This window comes from Triturus cristatus, chromosome 5_2, assembly GCF_964204655.1.
Source record: "Triturus cristatus chromosome 5_2, aTriCri1.1, whole genome shotgun sequence".
Lineage (NCBI taxonomy): Eukaryota > Metazoa > Chordata > Amphibia > Caudata > Salamandridae > Triturus > Triturus cristatus.
In genome coordinates this window covers 202,849,531-202,871,576 of record NC_140588.1, presented here as the reverse complement: position 1 = coordinate 202,871,576, position 22,046 = coordinate 202,849,531, and the positions used below count along the sequence as shown (strand labels likewise).

At 47.6% G+C, this 22,046-nt stretch overlaps 1 protein-coding gene across 1 annotated transcript in view; it reads left to right on the top strand.

Moving 5' to 3' along the window:
• Nucleotides 1–22,046, top strand: part of LOC146822800 (fibrous sheath-interacting protein 2-like) — a 666,318-nt gene that overhangs the window by 87,094 nt on the left and 557,178 nt on the right. Inside the window, exon 2 of the mRNA XM_085606304.1 lies at nt 6,487–7,104. Coding sequence (XP_085462430.1) covers nt 6,487–7,104 — 618 coding nt within the window. The remainder of the gene's footprint in view (nt 1–6,486; nt 7,105–22,046) is intronic.

Here is a 22,046-nt window from a genome sequence, read left to right as displayed (position 1 = left end):
CCGTGAGTGAGCCCAGGCTGCCACCGATCCCGCCGAGTGCCGCCATTGCCCGCAGCTGTGCTCCTGATCCTTGACTGTTGTATTTTGCATTTTCTCCTCTGTAGCGTTTGCATTTTGTATTTTGCCTCTGTTCATCGTGTGTTTTCCCCACTTGTTGTTGTTGTGCCCAGCCACTGGCGCGTTTCCCGTTTATGGCGGAGTGCACGCGTACGCGCAGCGGGTGCGCCGACGGTGCGCCAAAGGCAAGCCCGTCTGCGCCCGTCCGTGCCTGGACCGCACCCAGAGCCAGACCCCCTGGCCCCTGCAGATGCCAGCCCACCCGCAGGACCTACGACGCCGCCACCCTCATCGCACTCAACACCGGCCGGATCCCCGTCTGCTACCGAGCCACCCCAAGACGCTCCCACGGACCATTCACCTGCCATTCCTGCAAGTTCTCCTGCATCCGGACCCGTACCGCACCTGCCAAGCTGAGCACCAGCAGCAACCACCTGAAGTGCATCCTGCTCAACACCCGCTCCGTCCACAGACACGCCGTGGAACTTTGGAACCTGCTCGACACTACATCCCCAGACGTCGCCTTCCTCACGGAAACATGGATGAACGCCTCCTCAGCGCCCGACATCGCCATCGCCATCCCGGACGGATACAAGATCACCCGGAGGGACCGCATCAACCAGACCGGAGGAGGCATCGCCATCGTCCACAAGAACACCATCCGCATCACCACCAACTCCGACGACACCCTCACAGCCGCCGAACACCTCCACTTCCAGATACACACCGACCCCAAGAACACACTCAGAGGCACCCTCATCTACAGACCCCCAGGACCTCGCACACAATTCAGCGAAGACATTTCAGACTTCATCAGCCCACACACCCTCTCCTCCGCTGACTACATCCTCCTACCTCAACTTCCACCTGGAGAACAACAATGACAGCAACACCGCCGCCCTACTGGTGAACCTCGCCAACCTCGGACTCAAGCAACTGGTGAACACCCCCACCCACCACGCCGGCCACACGCTCGACCCCATCTTCTCCTCAAGCAAGCACATCTCCTTCAGCCACTCAACCGGACTACACTGGACAGACCACAGCTGCGTCCACTTCAGCTTCAGGAGAACCACGACCCACCACCATCCACAACAGGTTCCCCGCATGAGCTGGAACAAGATCACCACCGACCAGCTCACCACATCCCTGAGCCAGAACCCTCCCCCGAGCACAACGGACCCCAACCAAGCAGCCAACAACCTCACACAGTGGATCGCTAACTGCGCGGACGACCTCGCACCACTGAAAAACCATCCCAGCAGACCCGGCAGTAAGATAGCCTCTTGGTTCAACGACGATCTCAAGAACTCCAAGAAGAACTGCCATACCCTCGAGAAAGCCTGGCGCTAAGACCCGACTACAGACAACATGACCGCCCTCAAGCACGCCACCCGCAAACACCACCAGCTGATCCACACCACCAAGAAGACAGCATTCAAGGAACGACTAGACAAAAATGCCCACAACAGCAAGGAACTCTTCAGCATCGTCAGAGAGCTCTCCAACCCCAGCGCCGGAAACAACGACATCACTCCCTCGCAAGACCTCTGCGACTCACTCGCCTCGTTCTTCCAGAGCAAGATCACCGACATACACAACAGCTTCGGTGCACAGACCACGCACTCAACCATCGCACCGACGCCCCCCACTACCACCCTCCACGCCTGGACCCCGGTCTGCACCGAAGACACCATCCGCACGATGAACACCATCCACTCCGGATCTCGAACCGACCCATGCCCCCACCACATCTTCAACAAGGCAGACTCTGTCATCGCACCCCAACTCCGGGACATCATCAACACCACCTTCAACACCGCCACCTTCCCGGAGAGCTGGAAGCATGCCCAACTCAGCGCCCCCCTGAAGAAACCATCAGCGGACCCCACCGACCTCAAGAACTACCGCCCCATATCGCTCCTCCCTTTTCCTGCCAAAGTCATGGAGAAGACCATCAACAGACAGTTTGCTGCCTTCCTCGAGACGAACGGATCCCTCGACCACTCGCAGTCCGGTTTCTGAGCCAACCACAGCACCGAGACCGCCCTCATCGCAGCCACTGACGACATCCGAGCCCTGCTCGACAACGGGGAAACAGCGGCCCTCATCCTCCTGGACCTCTCCGCAGCGTTCGATACTATCTGCCACCGCACCCTAGTGCAGCGCCTCAGCAACATCAGAATCCAAGAAAAGGCACTGGAGTGGATCATCTCGTTCCTCGCCGGAAGAACCCAGAAAGTCCGCCTCCCCCCGCTCAGATCCAAGGCCACCGAAGTCATCTGCGGCATACCACAAGGGTCATCACTCAGCCCCACTCTCTTCAACATCTACATGAGCCCCCTCGCGGCCATCGCACGCCAACACAACCTCAACATCATCTCCTACACCGACGACACCCAGCTGATCCTCTCCCTCACCAACGACCCCGCCACCGCCAGAACCAACCTAGAAGAAGGGATGAAAGAAGTAGCCGAGTGGATGACGAACAGCCGCCTGAAATTGAATTCAGACAAGACGGAAGTCCTCATCCTTGGACCATCACCCTCTGCCTGGGACGACTCCTGGTGGCCCCCTGCCCTGGGCAGCGCACCCAAACCAACGGACCACGCACGCAACCTGGGATTCATCCTGGACTCCTCCCTCTCGATGACCAGACAAGTCACCGCCGTCTCATCGTCATGCTTCAACATCCTACGCATGCTCCGAAAGATCTTCAGATGGATTCCCACCGAAACCAGGAAGACGGTCACCCAGACACTCGTCACCAGCCGACTGGACGACGGAAACACCCTCTACACCGAAACCACAGCCAAACTTCAGAAAAGGCTCCAACGCATCCAGAACGCTTCCGCACGACTCATCCTGGACATCCCCCGACACAGCCACATCTCCGGACACCTGAGAGACCTACACTGGCTCCCCGTCAGCAAGAGAATCACGTTCCGACTCCTCACCCACACACACAAGGCCCTCCATGACCTGGGCCGCAGGTACCTCAACGACCGCCTGACCTTCTACACTCCCACCGGCCAGCTACATTCGACCAGCCACGCCCTCGCCGCCGTTCCACGCATCCGAAGAGCCACCGCGGGAGGAAGATCCTTCTCCTACCTGGCAGCCAAGACTTGGAACTCCCTCCCCATCCACCTCCGTCTGACCCATGACCACCTCTCCTTCAGGAAACAACTCAAGACCTGGCTGTTCGAGCAGTAGCGGACCCCCCTCCCCCAAGCGCCTTGAGACCCTCCGGGTGAGTAGCGCGCTATACAAATGTCTTGATTGATTGATTGATTGAATTGTCATTGTCTTCCCTGATGTTCTCAATTTTCTCCTGATCTAATTGTATCATGTTGATGAGGGTATCTATGTCCCCTATGTTCAAATCATCCTGCTATCTGGGAGAAAGGATTTTAGTTCTTCTGTTCTCCCCTAATCTTTTCAATTTATGCCACTTTTTAATTTTAATTTCGTGATAAATCTGAATAAGTCTATTCTGGCATCCGTATAATTAAATGTTTTTGAAGGACAGAATGAAAGTCCCAAACATTGTGGGCCCGATTCACAGAACTAACTTAAGACAAAATCCTAAACTTACTACCATTTTCGTATTCACAGAAGGCACTTACTCATTTTGGTATTCACAGAAGGCACTTACTCATTTCGGTATTCACAGAAGTTAAGACTCCTAACTTTAGGACTCCTAAATGCCTTCTGTGAATACCGAAAGCCTTAAAATTAGGATTTTTCTCAGTTTAGTAGTAGTATAGTTAGGACTCATAACTTTAGGACCCCTAAATGCCTTCTGTGAATACCGAAAGCCTTAAAATTAGGATTTTTCTCAGTTTAGTAGTAGTAGCATATACTTTTCTTTTGTACCGCTCTACAAGCAGGCGCAATTAAAATGGATCAAACCACTCTGCTTAGACACTACTGTGAAGCGCTGAGGATCTGTTAAACAGACACCAGCCATGTGGTGGTGTCTGTTGTGTACAAATTCCTCCAAGCAGCTTGGTTCAGGCGATTGAAACAACTTAGCACTGGCTAGCAAACTGCACTTTTTCCACTTCACCATGCACTATACTCGCACGGGTAACTTCCTCTGATTGTTTACCACGTTTTAGGCGCGGGCCTGTACCTAAAATTCGTGAATCTTTTGTTATAAAATAGAATGTGAATGTTTTATTGAAAAGATTTAGCACTTTAATGTTTTTAATGCTGCTGCCATGTTTTTACCCTTAGTGTGTTTTGTCTATGAATTCAATCAATTTCAACAGACAAATACATTTGAAAAAATGGAGGTGAGGGTGCTTGTTAACCGGTTGCTGGGTAAGTGCATTGCGTAACCAGTTGCTGATACGCTGTTACCAGTCTGCTTCTGGTGAGGGTGATGAGATGAGAGTATTTGCACAAGAACCAAATTCAGAGGCTAAACAGAAATAGCTTAAGCAGTTGTTTATTAGAGGATAAGATATTTTATGAGAATATACACACACCAAAATATATTTCATTAGGTCAAAATTGCTTAGAACCTGTGAGGTTGTTAGTATGGATAATTAGAGTGGCTTGGTACCATGTACTAAGGTTTGTTCTAATGACGTATTATGGTTCACCAAGAAAGTAATTACTCCGAGGACGAAACCACACAACAGACTAAGATTGCCACCACCAGGAAAAGTAGGATTTCAGCCAATTTTAGGGGCATATCAACAACAACCGGCGATAATTACCGCTAAGCGCACTTAGCGCTAGGATAATTATCGCCGGCTAGCGTGGATTTTTATTGCTGAGATAGCGTGCTATTAGCAACGCTTATCTCAAAGCGATAAAAATCCTCACGCTAACTGCCTAACGTGAGATTACCGCTGGAAACCCAGCGATAATCTCACAAAATGTGGCGTTAGCTTGTTGTTAGGGCCTCACAAACGTAGCCATGATATCCACCTTTCATAGGATATCATGGTTAAGTCAGTCCTGAAGCAGGCATAGGGAAAATAGCGATAACAGGGGTTATCGCTACTTTTCTTGCCACTATGCTTCATAGTGTGGAGCTTGATGATAGGAGAAATGCTTGTCACAAGTACCTATCTGTGCCAACCAGAGAACCCGGATTCTAACAGTTACGTTTTCCAATTTGTCTTGCTAATAGGGTTTACTGGTAAAAGCTTCAAGTAACCCATTTCTAAGGCTAGAACGAGTGGGTTTTATTTGGCTATTTACTTTGCAGACGTTTTAATTGATGTTTAATTCATTTTTTTAGGCAATTCATGCTGTGTGGAAGAGTCTCTAAGTGTTTTGGCGAACTTTCACCCACCCCTTATCGAGATCATCCACCCAAAAAAATAAATAATAAAAATGTTAAAAATTAAGAAAATAAATTACAAAATAAATAAAGGGGGACTGTCTTTCCTTGATGGCCTTGGCAGTAGGATGTTGGCTTGTACAGCAGGTTGGATACAAGACTTTGTCAATGGCCAGGCCTTGTGACCAATCTTCAGTGTACATAGCCTTCAGCTGTGCGCATCAGCATTTGACCTTCCGTTGAAGGTTGGGCTCAGGGACTAATGCTCTGCAATGCTTATTACCTTATAAAATGTATACTAGTAGGTATACAACATGTAAAAGTTGCATCATCATTAAATATTTGCACTTTCTCAAACCAATAAATAATACTGTATTCAACAGCGGTAATGACAATGTAATATGCAATTTGCTTTCCTTCAAGATAATTTATAACATTTGAAATAGAATCTGTTACATGAAAAGTAGGGTCATGAACAATACATTTGTGTGCGAGTTACAGTTTGCATGGCTGATGAGTAAGAACTTCAGTGCACTTTTTGTGAAAAAAAAAATGTATATATATATATATATAAATATAATATGTATATATATATGTGTACATATATGTATATTTTCATGCATTTATTACTACAGTGCAAAGGTCGAGCTTCGCACCACATTGCAGCAAGATTGACACAAGGAAACACATTTCTTACTGCTACACAGATTGCATGCAACAATTATATTCCAGAAAAAAAGGCAACTTTGATAATGTTCATATCTCTCTCTTCTTTGTAATTTTACCATACTGCACAAATTTAACCGCTTGCAACCAGGTTTAGGTTAAATAAATGTTGTTAATAGAAACATACACATGAGGAAATAAACCACATATGCAGATAAGCACAGTGTAATTTGTTATTCATTACCATTGTTGAGGAAATGGAGACCTTATGCCTCGCTCGAGGCTTTACATTCAGTGAGTCATGACCCCTCTCCACATTCAACAGTAGTTCTCATTTGTATTTTTATAAAGTAACATATATCGTAATTCTTCTCTCATCAGCTAAGCATAATCTGAATCACACCTGGAAGCAAAATAATTGCTATGATCATTTCAACCATAATTTTTATTTAACTTTTTAGCTCAACGCCAGAAACTCCTTTTTCAACCTGCTTAAACCTGACATTACCACTGTGCACCTTCTAGAAGATGTGACAACGAAACAAGAGCTTTTAGTGCGACTATTGACCCATAATATTGCACATCACGATGTCGATGAAGACTTTGAGGAACGTGTTTTGAAAGAATATTCATGCTTGCCTGCACCACCAAGCAAAACACAAGCTTTAATGGCTAAAGTGAGTTCAATAGTAACTAAGAAAGGCTGCTGTAGTTGCTGTGGCCCTTCTGGCACGAAGACGAAGGATTCACAGAAAGCCAAAGCAAAAGGCCAAAACGGTAGTGTTTCGCATTTGAACAAGAATTGCAGTGCTTCTCACACAGAGAAAATCAGAAAAAATAGCAATTCCATTGTAGACGTCCTTCATTTCATGAATTCTGAGAGAACAAATGACGCTGCACAAAGAGGATGGAATAACAATGCAAGTATTGCCACTCGTTTTGCCGGTTACCAGTCCGATTTCAACAGACATCTTCTTGCCCTGGATTCCTCCTTGACTAGAAGCATTTTAGGAATAAAAACTGCCAGACCTGTGGAATCGTCATATACTTCATGCCTGAAACTTGGAAGACCAGATATTGTGAGTACAAATCTAAATGTCTGTCATGAGACAATAATGTATACAAAATTAGTAATATGTGTGATTATCTTGTAATAACAGCAATAGTCAATGAAAGTATTTAAATGATTTTTCATGAATTTTCTTCTGGTTTCTTAAATGTAGAATAGAACATAGACCATGTAATACTTTATGCACATTGGGGCAGATTTATGAGCCCCTTGCGCCACTTTTGCGTCACTTTTCCCATGTTAAAAGTGACACAAAAGTGGCGCAAGGGGCTCATAAATCTGCCCCATTGTCTTTTAATCTTCTCTTGAACAATATTGACTGCTTTGACAACTGCCACTGTCGTTCTACCAGCACAGAGAGCCCTGAATATTCACAATGCATTTCTCCTCCAGGTGCTTTACTTTCATGTAAACGCATCCTCTGCCCTCTTCCTAGGACTTTAAGTAGGCGTTCCATAATCCTTTGGACACTACACCACGAAGATTGTTAGGTCTCAGCCACAGACAGCTTTGTCCAAGATTATTGTTTCCAATATATATATAGTGGGTTTTGAATCAGTCCCTTGTTCATGTTTATATGACGTTACTGTATATCTCACTTCCCTGCTCCTAAATTCGATGGCTTTACTCCCTATTCTTGAGTTTGTCCAGCCTCAGAGCATTTCGGTCTCAGAGTGTTTTGATTGGTTGATTTACATCTTCCCTTTGCTGATGCTGTTTACATTGGGGAAACCACTTTCTTCTTTTTCTTTAAGCACTTACTGTTAGTACTCACTCTACGTGTGATGCTTTCCCCTGCACTTACCCCAAACCTCCTTACTTTGCTTTTTGCTTTCATGCTGTTTGTGTCCTTGACTCAAGACCAACAATCGGCAGCTCCCAACCTGGTGGCGGGCCTCCAAGAACTTGCAGCCTGGATGGACATAAACTGTCTAAAACTCAACGGCAATAAGACCGAAGTGTTGATAGTGGGGAAAGCCCCTTCTGTCTGGTCGTCTGCGTGGTGGCCGCACGATTTGGGCCCTACTCCTATGCCTTGTGCCCAGGCAAAAAACCTTGGGGTCTGGATTGACACCCACCTCTCGTTTGATTACCACACCAGACGGGTTGCTGGCACATGTTATGGAGTTCTAAAAAGACTTAGGAAAACCCTTGACATATTACCCACTGCGGCCAGGAAGACCATGATTCACGCACTTGTGACTTCCCGTCTTGATTATGGGAACGTTCTCCTTCTGGGGGCTACAGAAAGGTGCATACAGAGACTCCAATGCGTTCAGAACGCAGCGGCCCGTCTAGTCCTGAAGCGCCCTATGAGAGCTCCCTCAAAGCCGGCTCTTGCCTCCTTACACTGGCTCCCTATCCGGGAACGAGCACGCTTTAAGGTATTATGAGTGTGTTATCGCATTATGCAGGGGACCGCTCCTGCCTACCTGCGTAACCTTCTCACTCCCTACACTCCCACCCGTCGCCTCAGGTCTGAGGGACTGGGCTTAGTCTGTGTCCCCATGATAAAAAGAGCCAGGATGGGGGGCCGATCTTTTCGACTCTTGGCGGCCCAATCCTGGAATAAACTACCGGTGTGCCTCCGACTGGAACCAGTTGAAGGTATCTTTAGGAAGAAGCTTAAGACTCTCCTGTTCCCCCACACATAGACCTTAGTATCTGCTCTTGCTGCTCCACCGCAGCGCGGGGACACACTGTGATAGTGTAACCAGGCGCTTTACAAGACCCGTTAACATAACATAACATGTCTCCCCACAGTTTAAGATCTGGGCCCATAAGTTCCAGACCTGTTCTAGAGTCACACTCCAATGGTTCTTTTTCACAGCATGAGAGTGTAAAGGGAAAAAAGGCTTTAAGTAAGTCAATTAGGCAATAACTCTCCTTGGTACATAATAACCCACAGACAACTATTTAAGATTAGTTAGTTTATTACAAAGCCAAAAACAACTGGACATAGAGACACCTCAACACGAGGGTATAGAAATACAAAGAATTAGCATGAAGCCAAATCTGCACATCCAATTCAGACGGTGCAGCATAAGCAACACAATTAATTCAAGAAGTAGGATACAGAAAATCAGGAAGCATGAGTCCAAATTTCCCTCCATCGAGGATTGGTGAGTGAAAACATTAATTCTATCCATACTCTAACGCTTTGGTGGCATCCTTGCATAAGTATTTTCAGAAGGAAGCATAAAAGGTGTCAGTGTGTGTAGTTTTCCTAGTAAGTTTCTCCACCCTCAATGGGTCAAGTAGCATAAAGTCACCATCACAAAGAAAGAGCTCATTCTGAAGGCAAGAAAGAAGTGCGTCTCTATCCCTAATTCCAACAACCAGTTATCCACAGGGTCTCACTCCCATGAGCCATCTCGAATCACGCCATGCACTCTGGGTACAGTCCTGAATGTACTTTTCCATGATGTCGACCGTGTACATATATCACAACAATTTGTCCTTGGTTCCCAGACCTTCTCCTGTGTGAATTGTAACATCATTCCTTTATCGACTCATGCCACATGAGTGTAACTTCTTCTCTCCTTGCCTAGCTAGTTAAAAAAAGGCATTATTCTGCCTAAAAGAGCGCTTCTTCACCTGCAAAACAAAAAACGTGAGATAGAGCAGATTCCACAGTACACATGAAATTCAACTAGTCATTTTAAATCAAGAGTTGTCAGAGACTTGCATTTCAGGCCTACAAATTTCGCTAACATAAGAATGCGCCATGTAAGCTTTACGACTTCACATAGACATTACTGCACTTTCAACTAATGCATTTATCTATGTATGAAATGACATAATTAATAAGCACATTTAGTACATGAGAAATGGTCATCTTCACAATACATGTTCTTCATGTTAACGTTCCACTAGTTACATTCATTTTGCAAGTTATATCTCTATGCCACTTGTCAATAGCCTAAGATATGTCACGTATTTCTGATAACACATTTCACAATTCTAACACATCACGTTTGCACATTTTTGCAAGATTATATGTGGGTGCCCTCTACACGTGATTATGATGTACCCCTAAAAATGAAATGAAATTTCCACTCCATCAATAGTTTGTCTTTTGCTTCCTCTGTCCTCCCATTCTGTTTTTTGTTATTATCCTCCACATTTCTCCATTCTTTCTTTGCCTGTTCCTGCTTGGAATGGAGGGTCGCTTTTCAATGTTACTCACCTATTTGTTTTCTATGCTAAACTGTTATAGAGTGATTTAAGAGAAGACTTCTGAGGTAATCAGTGAGTCATGTGCTGTAGTTCATGACGCTGAGAGTGACATAACTTGTCAGCTGGCTCATGAATGATTGATCAATAGGTGCCAGGATGTGGATGCCCATTGACCCCCTTTTACTGTGAAATATTGGCACATTTAACCTGACCTCAATGATGCTACAGCAAAACCATTGCCACACCCTCTACTGTCAGGACCGAGATCATCTGGGACGTGTGTGAACATTACCAGAACCTGTTCTCTGTGCACTCCTACGGTTCCATCTGGAGAGTGGTACACTTTGCATAAGCAGTCTGCTTGTGGATGGATGCAGACCCATGTGATATTGGTGGTACTGTTGAAAGTGTAACAGAAGTGTGACTGTGTGTGCAGTTATGTGGGCATGTGCAGCAGTGGAATTTGCTGAGGTTGCGCAGAATAGGTACATGTGTAGTGCATGTACAACATCACACACATGTACACCAGTGATGCAGTAGTGTGTAAATGTAGCACTGAATTTCTGAGTCATGCATGTGCAGTGCAGTGTCTGGTGATTATCTGTTGATTCTTCAGCATTGAGTTTGCGAGTAATATTGATGCAGCGCCAAATGCATGCGTATCACTTGATGCCTGAGTAGTGCATGCACATAGTTGAATCCTCAGCAGGTGAAGCATGTGCAACTTTATATGCAGCAATTGGCGGTACATGTGCAACACTGGGTGCATGGGTAACCAGTGGGGTTCATAGGTTGCTTTATGTGCAGCATCCTCTAAATATGTGATTCCAAATTAAGCTCATTCTGCAGTTCTAGAACATGCAAAGCTGTGAGTGCACAAGGATTGCATATATAGAAATAATGCATGTGCATCATAGGTTAAATGAGAGGCACCTATGTGACCAGTGTTAACATAAGGTGTATGTGTGGAGCACTTGGCGCATGTGTACCATGAGTTGATGCAATGAGAATGTGCAGCATAGGATTGTGGCATTAGATTCATAAGTGGGCTTTGTCCAGCACTTGGTACCACTTTCAACCCAATACATAATGGAATTTATGAGTAGCATGTGTTTTGCTGTGGCTGCATGAGTACCAGACATACACGAGAAGTACACATTTAGCACATTCACATTAGTAAAAGTGCGTATTTGAATGCTGTGCATGAAGCTTCAGCATTGGGTATGTGTGAGGGCAGTACTGGATGCATAGTGTGTTTTTGAGTGAATCATCCCCAGCAGTTCAAAGAATTTGCTATAGCGGCTGACTCCCTCTCTGGCTTCATTATTGTTTTTCAAAATGCTAGTTAGCGTCACTACGCCTACAGCTTAACCTTGTGTCTTCATTTGCTTGTTTCTGCATTTTACCAGAATCAAATTTGTGTGCATATTGGCTCCTCTAGAGATAGGGCTCACCTCCCTCTTCCCAGTCATCCCTGCCTCTCCTTTACAAACGTCTTCAGCCTGCCCCCTTTCCTGATCACTTCATATTCCAAATCCAGTCTCTTTCACATAAGCCCTTTCTGCCCTCCCACTCAGCCCTTTTTGAGGTCAGTATATTTCTGAGTTGAGGCCTTACCTAACATCAATTGACCACTGCCTGTCCTGCGCGGATTCACACTCAAACTTACCACCCATTAAACTCCCTCCCAGATGACAAACCTGAGTTTTCAGGTGAAGGGCAGAGAGGTAAATGATATCTTCTGTGCTGTCTTCGTTGTTTGAACCTAGAAGGTCCTTGAGCCAGAATCCCCATCCATTTTCCTCTTCACCTGTCCCATACCTAAGGTACTAACGGCTGCTTATCACCTGTGGCATCCCTGGTGCAACTCCCTATCTAACCAGAGCTAGCTTTTCACCCCTCCATAATTTTCCAGTAGGAAATATAGCACAGTACCAGAATATTGGTCACTGAAAAAACTGAAGGTTACAGGGAAGTTATAGTTACGCTGACATTTCTCTCATACAAAACCAGAGAAATTCAGCAGGTATAGTTAAATGGGTTAACTATAACTTGCACCCCTGCAATTCCCTGTTTATGACTGCACATATTACATCCCTCATGACATGGTAAGTGACATCACTGATGACATCACTGATGACATCTCAAATGACACCACTGATGACATCATCTAGTGACTGTGAGTGTTTTTTTCAAAAGTTTGAGTGTCAAATGTACATACCAAGGTGTATTAGTGAATCAGTGGATGTATGAGTGCCTGATTGGATGATTCATTGGGTATGTGAGTAACTGTAGAAGTGAATAATTAAGTGTCTAACTGAATGTATGGGAGAGCGAGTTGGTATTTGAATATATGTATCTGTCTGCCAGTTGGTACCTAAGTGGTTGTATAGGTGTGTGAGTGGATATGTGAGTTTCTGTATGGGTGATTGATTGGTTGTCTGAGTATGTGTATGGGTGTCTCAATGTCTGTGTGGGTGGGTGAGGGGTGTGTAACTGCCTGTATGGATGAGTACGTGTGTGAGTCAGCGGCTCTATGGGTTAGTGAGTATGTTTGTAAGGGGCTCTATGGGTGAGTTAGTGTGTATGGCTGTGTCGGTGAGTGAATGGATGTGTCAGTGGTATATGGGTGAGTAACTGCATATGTGAAAGGCAGTATAGGTGATTGCTGGAGTATATAAGTAGCTGTATGGGCGAGTGTGTGCTTATGTCTGTGACTCTATAGGTGAGTGAGTATGTGTTAGTATCTGAATGAATAAATGACTGGGTATGTGTATAACCACATAGGTGATTAAATGGCTGTGTGATTGACTCTATAGTTGAGTGAGTAGCTCTATGAGTGATTGTGTGTGAGTGGCTGTATTAGTAAGTGAGTTGGTGTATGAGTGGCTGAATGGGTAACAGAGTGGATGTGGGTAGGCTGGTGTGTATCTACATGTATGGGTGTGTCAATGTTTTTGAGAATGCAGGTGTAGAAGTTGGGTTGGGTATATGAAAGGTAATATTTGGGTGTGAGTGGGTGTGTCAGAGATTCTGTAATGAGTGATGTCATTTGAGATGTCATCAGTGATGTCATAAGTGATGTCACTCACCATGTCATGAGTGATGGAATATGTGAGGTCATAAGCAGTGCTTTGCTGGGTGCGAGTTATAGTTAGCTGCTTAATTTCTCTGGCTTTGCACGAGTGAAATGTCAGCCTAACTATAATGTTCCTGTAACCTTTGTTTTTTTCAATGAATTTCTAAGGTTTTTAAATGCTAACTCCTAACTATAACGTCTGTGTCACCTTTGGTGTTTTCAGTGAATTTCTATGGGTTTTTAAGTATCAATGGTGTTTGCAGAGTGGTGGGGAAAGGGGGCGGGCCTCTGACCAGCTCTCAGGAATCCCACTGTGTAGGACTTACAGAAAGTACCAGGAGGGCTTCTTGGTCCCTTAGCATCCGAGAAAACTTCTTTCCCCAACCCGTAGTGTGCCAGGAGATGAGTTTGCGAAGTGGTGGAGAAATGGGGCAGGCCTTCAATGACCTCTTAGCAAATGATGGAGCGCAAAAACCCTGGTAACGGGGAAAGCAAACCCATACCGGTATCCTCCCTGCATCACAGACCCGACGTCACACTAACTCATTTACACATGCAGTCTTTGGTGGGGCTCATAACACCAACACTCACACTATCCATTCACCGGTCTGCACGCAGCAGGCGGGATGAGCAGTTCAAGCGCTCAACATGTGAGGGGAACACCTTATAACCTATAGGGAAAGAAAAGTTATTTTACAAAATGTACATCAATACCCCTTTGTCAAGTGCTCCACAAGACTTACCTCTGCTTGTGCAGCGATTCCGCAGAGACGACAAGAGCGCCCGTCCCTGTACCCACCTGACCCTCGTGGACAGTAGAACCCAGCAGGGATGAGATGGACGCAGGGAAAGGAGCCTGAACAACAGCGGTAGGTAGGCGCGCAGGGTATCTCGGAGTGGCCTATAAACAGGGAAACTAAGGTCAGTGAAGAACCCCAACACACCGTAGACACACACACAGATATATTTCCTGTCCTAGACTCAGGGAACTCACCATACTGCGGTGACGAAGGTCGCAGCACGGCAGTTGTTCAGGTGAGGTGTGTAGGACAGGTTATGCAGCAAATCAAAATTCAGTGCTTTTGCACAAAGGTCAATGGTATTAAACGCAACTTCCCAATAACACTCCGGGAGGACGAATGTAATGTTAAACGCTGCTCCAGTGTAGAGAAAACAAAACATCAAGGCGCTTCTGCGCGAAAAGGCAAAAGGTCATCAAAGGCAAAATCATCAAGGGCAAAATCATCTAGGGTAAAGCAGAACTGGCGCGGTGCGCTGGCAAAATCATCAAGGGCAAAATCATCTAGGGTAAAGCAGAACTGGCGCGGTGCGCTGGCAAAATCATCAATGGCAAACAAAGAGGAGAACCCCTTCAAAGGAACTAAGTGTCACGGGAGGGGCAAGGGTTGGGGAACCTGATACCTGGAATGCTTTCCAGAGAGAGGACGATGGTCGTTGCAGGTTTCCCGCGGGGATTGAAAGCGTTCGCTTTCCGCTGGTCAGCTTCGGGACGCTGTCTCGCGCTCGGGGAATCCAAAGGAATACGAAGCGCCGAGCCGGCGGGAAACGCGGTGTTTAAGCGTTTCCCCCGGAAGCGCTTCTCTGACCCTTGCGCTGAACGAACGACTAGACCGGTCCTCGACTTCCACCCGGAAGTGAGTATTCCGGGTCGTATCTGTGTGCGTGTCTGCAGTGGCGAGGAACGGCAAGCGCCGTAACGTGACAGAACCCCCCCTCAAAACAGGTCCCCCCCCCCATCCTCCCCAGGGGCTCAAAAAGGGACAGCAGGGCGAGGGCAGGAAGGATGACTTAGATGAAACGCACGGACCAGAGCAGGAGCATGGCGAACATGGGACAAAGGCTCCCAGGACCGCTCATCCGGGCCGTACCCTTTCCAATCGACTAGGTAGAATAACTTCCCCCTGGTGCGGCGAGAACCCAGGATGGCCCGGACTTCATACTCAACATGGTCCTCCACTACTACCGGAGAAGGAGGAGAGGGAGCCCCGCCACCAGGACGGACCGCCTGCAGAAGAGAGACGTGGAAGACGGGGTGGATCTTCATGTGCGGAGGGAGCGTAAGTCTCATAGCCACAGGATTGACCACCTTCTCAATGACAAACGGGCCCACATACCGGGGTAACAGTTTCTTGGGACCATGCACGTTGAGATGTCTTATAGATAACCACACTCGGTCACCCAAGCGGTAATCGGGTTCTTTCTGCCTATGGGCGTCTGCATGCGCCTTGTAGGTGTCCTTCGCCTTGGCCAACTCAAACCGAGCTTGCTGCCAGATGGTGCGCAAGGAATCATGATAAGAACGTACTGACGGCAGGCAGCAATCCCGGGGTACTTCCCAGGCAGAGGTGCGGGGGTGACGGCCTTGGAGACAAAAGAAGGGAGACATGCCGATGGCCGAATGCCTACTGTTGTTGTACGCGTACTCAGCCATCCAGAGAACCTCGAACCAGTTTTTGTCGACCATAAGCAGCAAGCAACGGAGGTACTGTTCCATGGTGTGGTTAGTTCTTTCCGCCTGACCGTCCGTCTGTGGGTGGTACGCTGTGGACAAGCGTACGTCCATCTCGAGGATACTGCACACCTCTTTCCAAAAGCGGGACACGAATTGCGATCCCCGGTCTGTTATGACCACCGATGGGATGCCATGAAGGCGGACCACCTCTTGCACAAAGATCCCGGCCAGGTTCGCAGCCGTGGGCACCTTCAACAAAGGTACGAAATGCGCCATTTTGGAGAGATGGTCAACGATGGTGAGAATCGTGGTGTGCCCCGTCTTAGTGATAGGGAGTTCTACCACAAAATCCATGGAGACAGTGTGCCACGGATACGGTGGTACAGGAATGGGACGCAGAAGGCCCACCGGAGGTTCAGATGTGTTCTTACTCAAGAGACAGATGGTACAGCTCCTTACATGTCGTCTCGTGTCGGTAACCATGTTCGGCCACCAGAATTGTCTTTGCAGGAGCTCCAGTGTCTTATGGAAACCGGGATGGCTGGATAAAACGTGATCGTGACACAGGCGGACCGCCTCCTGCTGACTGGGCACCCCAGGTAGATACAGCCGTTCCCCATGAAACAGCAAACCATCCTTGTAGGACACTTCTTTGCGTCCTTCTGCCATACCCTCCGGGTCGACTTGCTTCGTGTCCTTCCGTACTTGCGATAAGAAGCCTGAAGACGTCACAACACCCTGGAAGTGTTTCTCGGCAATGATAGGAAGAGGCTCGGTGTTCTCGGCCTCCTCGTCAGTTTCCTCCAACCGCGAGAGGGCATCGGCTTTGGCGTTTTCTCTCCCTGGACGAAACGTGATCACGAAATCGTAGTCATTGAAGAAAAGGGTCCATCGGAGCTGTCGGGCGGTGAGGGCACGTGCTGACCGGAGAAACTGAAGGTTCCTGTGGTCCGTGTAGATGGTAACGGTGTGTTTGGCGTCTTTCAGGAAGTGGCGCCATTCCTCAAAAGCGGTCTTGATGGCAAGGAGTTCCCTGTCCGACACCGAATAGTTGCGTTCCGCTGGTTGGAGCTTCTTGGAATAGAATGCCACCGGATGCAGTAGACCTGTGTGGGTGCTCCGTTGAGACAGCACGCCCCCAATGGCATCCTTAGAGGCATCCGCCTCCACTACGAAGGGCTGCTCGGTGTCGGGGTGCATCAGAACCGGGGCAACAGTGAAGCGTCTCTTCAGTTCTTGGAAGGCGTCGTCCGCCTTCTGATCCCAACAGAAGCGCACTCCTTTCCGTAACAACCGGGTAATCGGGGCTACCATCTCGGAGAAGCCCGTAATGAATCGGCGGTAGTAATTGGAAAAACCCAAGAACCGTTGTACCCCTTTAACGGACTCCGGGGGGGGCCAAGACAGGATGGCTTCCACCTTCTTGTTGTCCATTTGAATGCCCGCTGGAGTGATGACATGCCCCAGAAACTCGACAGTGGTGACGTGAAAGACGCTCTTTTCCAGCTTTACGTACAGACGGTGTCTACTCAGCTGCTGAAGGACAGAACGCACATGCTGCACGTGTTCTGCAATGGTCTGCGAATAGATCAAGATGTCGTCTATGTAGACAATGCAAAAGACGTCAATGAAGTCCCGTAACACCTCGTCGATAAAGTACTGGAACGCTGCGGGGGCATTACAGAGTCCGAACGGCATGACCTGGTATTCGAATAAACCGAATTTTGTTCGGAAGGCAGTCTTCCATTCGTCGCCTTTTCGGACTCTGACTAGATGGTACGCACCCCGCAGGTCGAGCTTAGTATACACTGAGGCGTCTTTTACCTGTTCCAGGAGATTAGTAATCAAAGGCAGTGGGTAACGGTTTTTCACGGTGATGTTGTTCATCGCTCGGAAGTCAATGCATGTCCTCAGATCGCCCTCTTTCTTAGCTACGAAAAACAGAGGAGAGGAGACTGGAGACCTGGAATGACGAATGAATCCATTGTCCAAATACTCGTCCAAGTAGGAGCGAAGGTGGACGTTCTCTTTCTCCGTGAGAGAGTATATTCTGCTGCAAGGCAACGTGGAACCGGGAATCAGGTCTATCCGGCAATCGAACGAGCGATGCGGTGGCAAGGTGTTGGCTCCTTTTTTGTCGAACACGTCTGCTAGGTCCAGGTATTCCTTGGGCACAGCTGCTTGGGAAACCAACCCCATCCCCTGTAAAGGCATCGATCTCGCTTGTATGGAGCGTTTCCCGAGGAGGTGGTCTTTGGTATAACAGGAGTCACAACAATGCTCCGAGTCCAAGTGGATGATTCTGGACACCCAATCGACGCGAGGATTGTGCTTTACCAACCACGGCAACCCCAATATCACCTTGAATTGAGGAGCATCAATGACGTCAAGGCTGATGACTTCGGCGTGCTGATTGATAAAGGACATAGTCATGTTCTCGGTGTGGTGCCTGATAGGGCCGGATGTTAGGTCCGTTCCATCAACTGCCTTGACGGTCTCGGGTTGGGCCTTTGATATTGTGGTTATGCCTAAGGCACGTGAGAATGCGGTGTCTATGAAACAGCCTGTAGCACCGGAGTCCAACATAGCCGTTACTTGCCAGGTTCTGCCTTCCTGGTTTTGTAAGGAAACATCCATCCCTATATGGTGAGTACCGTCGAATACAGCAGGGATCGCGGCATTGCCATACGAAGAACCCAGAGGACGGATCCCCTTATCTACTGGGTTGTCTCGTTTCCCGCCTTCTCCGTTTTGGTGATGGGCAACGCGAACGGCCTCCCGCTCCGGGGCTTCGTGGGCTTCACCGGGCATTCCCTGACGAAGTGTCCGCTTTTACCGCAGTACAGGCATTGATTCTGTTTCCTCCGTCGTTCCCTTTCCTGACTTGACAAAGGACCTCTGATGCCCCCGATTTGCATAGGTTCAGTTGCTTCGCTCTGGGGACCGAGCTCTTCCTTAGTCTTCCGGGTCTCCTTCTCCCCCATGGACAGGAAGCAGTTGTCGCTGCTTCGTCCTTTATCTGTCCTTCTTTCCTGCAAACGAAAGTTCATCTTCACCACCAGATCGATGAAGGGGCCGATTTCCTCGGGTGGGTTGGGGAACTGTGAAATGAGGTCCTTTAGTTCATCTCGTAATCCCCGATAAAACACCGACACCTTTTTGTCCTCAGGCCACTGGGACTCAATCACCAGTCTACTAAATGTGGTTATGTAGTGAAGGAGATCTTGGTTGCCTTGCTTGAGGCTGAATAACGCGTTATCAGCGGCTTGCACGAAGGTGTGCCGAGCGAACATACGTCGCATAGCTTCCTTAAAGGTCGGCAGGTGGTGCAGCATGGGGTCGTCGTGTTCAACCAACGCTATCGACCACTGAGCGGCGTCTCCGCCCATGTACGACAGGATGTAGGCTACTTTAGATGCATCGTCAGGAAAGGCAGTATTCCTGGCCATAAAATGCAGGTGGCATTGATGGATAAAGATGCCGTACTTGGTACTGTCGCCATAGAACCGTTCCGGTGGTGCCAGCTGTACTGGATGAGGAGTGATAACTTGAACTGCAGGGTTCGGGTTGCTGGCAGCGGAGGGCCCCCCAAACGTAAACGTCGGCGGTCGTAATATTCCGTCCTGCATGCCCCTGTGGCTCGGGGTGGTTCCCCAAGGGGTGGCGACCTCTGTTGACATCTGGCCCTGTAGGGTAGTCATGTCGTGACGTAAGCTGAGGTTTTCTGCCTGTATGGCAGTTAGCATGGAGGCAATGTCTTGCAAGGTGACCTCTGGGTCGCCCATGTCGTCTGGGCAGAATGGTAAACGTGGGCTTCGTATTCTGTCAAGTGCTCCACAAGACTTACCTCTGCTTGTGCAGCGATTCCGCAGAGACGACAAGAGCGCCCGTCCCTGTACCCACCTGACCCTCGTGGACAGTAGAACCCAGCAGGGATGAGATGGACGCAGGGAAAGGAGCCTGAACAACAGCGGTAGGTAGGCGCGCAGGGTATCTCGGAGTGGCCTATAAACAGGGAAACTAAGGTCAGTGAAGAACCCCAACACACCGTAGACACACACACAGATATATTTCCTGTCCTAGACTCAGGGAACTCACCATACTGCGGTGACGAAGGTCGCAGCACGGCAGTTGTTCAGGTGAGGTGTGTAGGACAGGTTATGCAGCAAATCAAAATTCAGTGCTTTTGCACAAAGGTCAATGGTATTAAACGCAACTTCCCAATAACACTCCGGGAGGACGAATGTAATGTTAAACGCTGCTCCAGTGTAGAGAAAACAAAACATCAAGGCGCTTCTGCGCGAAAAGGCAAAAGGTCATCAAAGGCAAAATCATCAAGGGCAAAATCATCTAGGGTAAAGCAGAACTGGCGCGGTGCGCTGGCAAAATCATCAAGGGCAAAATCATCTAGGGTAAAGCAGAACTGGCGCGGTGCGCTGGCAAAATCATCAATGGCAAACAAAGAGGAGAACCCCTTCAAAGGAACTAAGTGTCACGGGAGGGGCAAGGGTTGGGGAACCTGATACCTGGAATGCTTTCCAGAGAGAGGACGATGGTCGTTGCAGGTTTCCCGCGGGGATTGAAAGCGTTCGCTTTCCGCTGGTCAGCTTCGGGACGCTGTCTCGCGCTCGGGGAATCCAAAGGAATACGAAGCGCCGAGCCGGCGGGAAACGCGGTGTTTAAGCGTTTCCCCCGGAAGCGCTTCTCTGACCCTTGCGCTGAACGAACGACTAGACCGGTCCTCGACTTCCACCCGGAAGTGAGTATTCCGGGTCGTATCTGTGTGCGTGTCTGCAGTGGCGAGGAACGGCAAGCGCCGTAACGTGACACCCTTTCGCCTCCAGATCTCAATCCTAAACATCAAGGCACTCCTCCCACGTGGTCGATGGACCAAATAGTTGGATTGGTTGATGGTGATTTAGAACCAGCTAAAACACATTTCAAGATTTAGATCTTACCTTTCTCAATTAACCACAAACTCATTTCTTGTTAATCAATATCTGTTTATCTAAAATTTCTTGAAGAGTTAGGTTCGCATTTGGAAAGTTTACATCAAATTTCAAATAAATCACAGAACATCATATTTACCTAATCTGGCTATTTGCAGTCCTCTAAGTCATTGGGTCTGCACACTCAAATCTGTCGTCATTCGTCTAAGCAGATCAAAGTTCAAAGTTCTTTGCTCAGCACGCTACAGTCTCAAAGGATCGGCAAAAGACCAGAGACGTGCAAGCATCTATCAGTGCCCATTAAATTAGGAAAATTTCGCAGTCATCAGAAAATTGGGCAGCATCCGGACCCTCTAGGATTCAGGAAAACGCAGTCAGTCACCCAAGTAGTGTCACGAGTAGCGTCGTCGATGAAGTTGAGAGCGCGATTAACCCTCACTATTCTACCATGTACTTTTATAAGAAAATCAAATCAAGAAGATACATTTTGTAATTTCAGCACGGTTATGATTGGCTGGTTGCGATCGTCCGATGCTAAAGTTTGGGACCTTAGTACAGTTCGAGGGGTGAGGTATTCGAGTCAGTGAAAAGTCAGTTCGTTCCGGTTTTAATTGAAAATCTATTGTCTTCAGTCTTGGCCATTTTCCCACTGTGGCCTTGCTTGGGTACACTGAGATCATAGTTCACGACGGGGTCTGGAAGACTTTGTCGCTTCTTCGCACTTCACTCCATGCCTCGTGGGACAATGGCCACTTCGTCATGTCACGTCAGCGGCCATTTTGGAATTCAGGCCCAAATGTAAACTTAAGCGAAACAAACACAAAAGAGTAATTAATGCATAGAAATAATGAATCTAATGTTAACCCCTTACTAATCTCTCTATGTGCTTGTATTTATCTAGCGTATAGCAACATTTAAAGCAATTATATTCACCCTTTTGGTCCTCTTCTCGAGCAACATTACAGAGACATTACAAAAGCAACATATATCATGCAGTATTCTATTTACTACATATATTATTATTAGTATGCGTACGGATTTTAGTCATAAAGGTTATTTTAGCCATGCAATATGCAATCCCACGTGTAATTTGGAGATTAGTAATGTTGGTTTAATATTCATGTAAACTCATTTAATAATATTACAATTAATAGATTATTCAATTAGTATTTTCATGCAGAATGGAAGAGGTATACAAAATGTTGTACTACCCGCTCCATCACAAACTCACTGTGTGGGAGTTGCTGGAGTTAACAGGAGGGGTTGTTGGC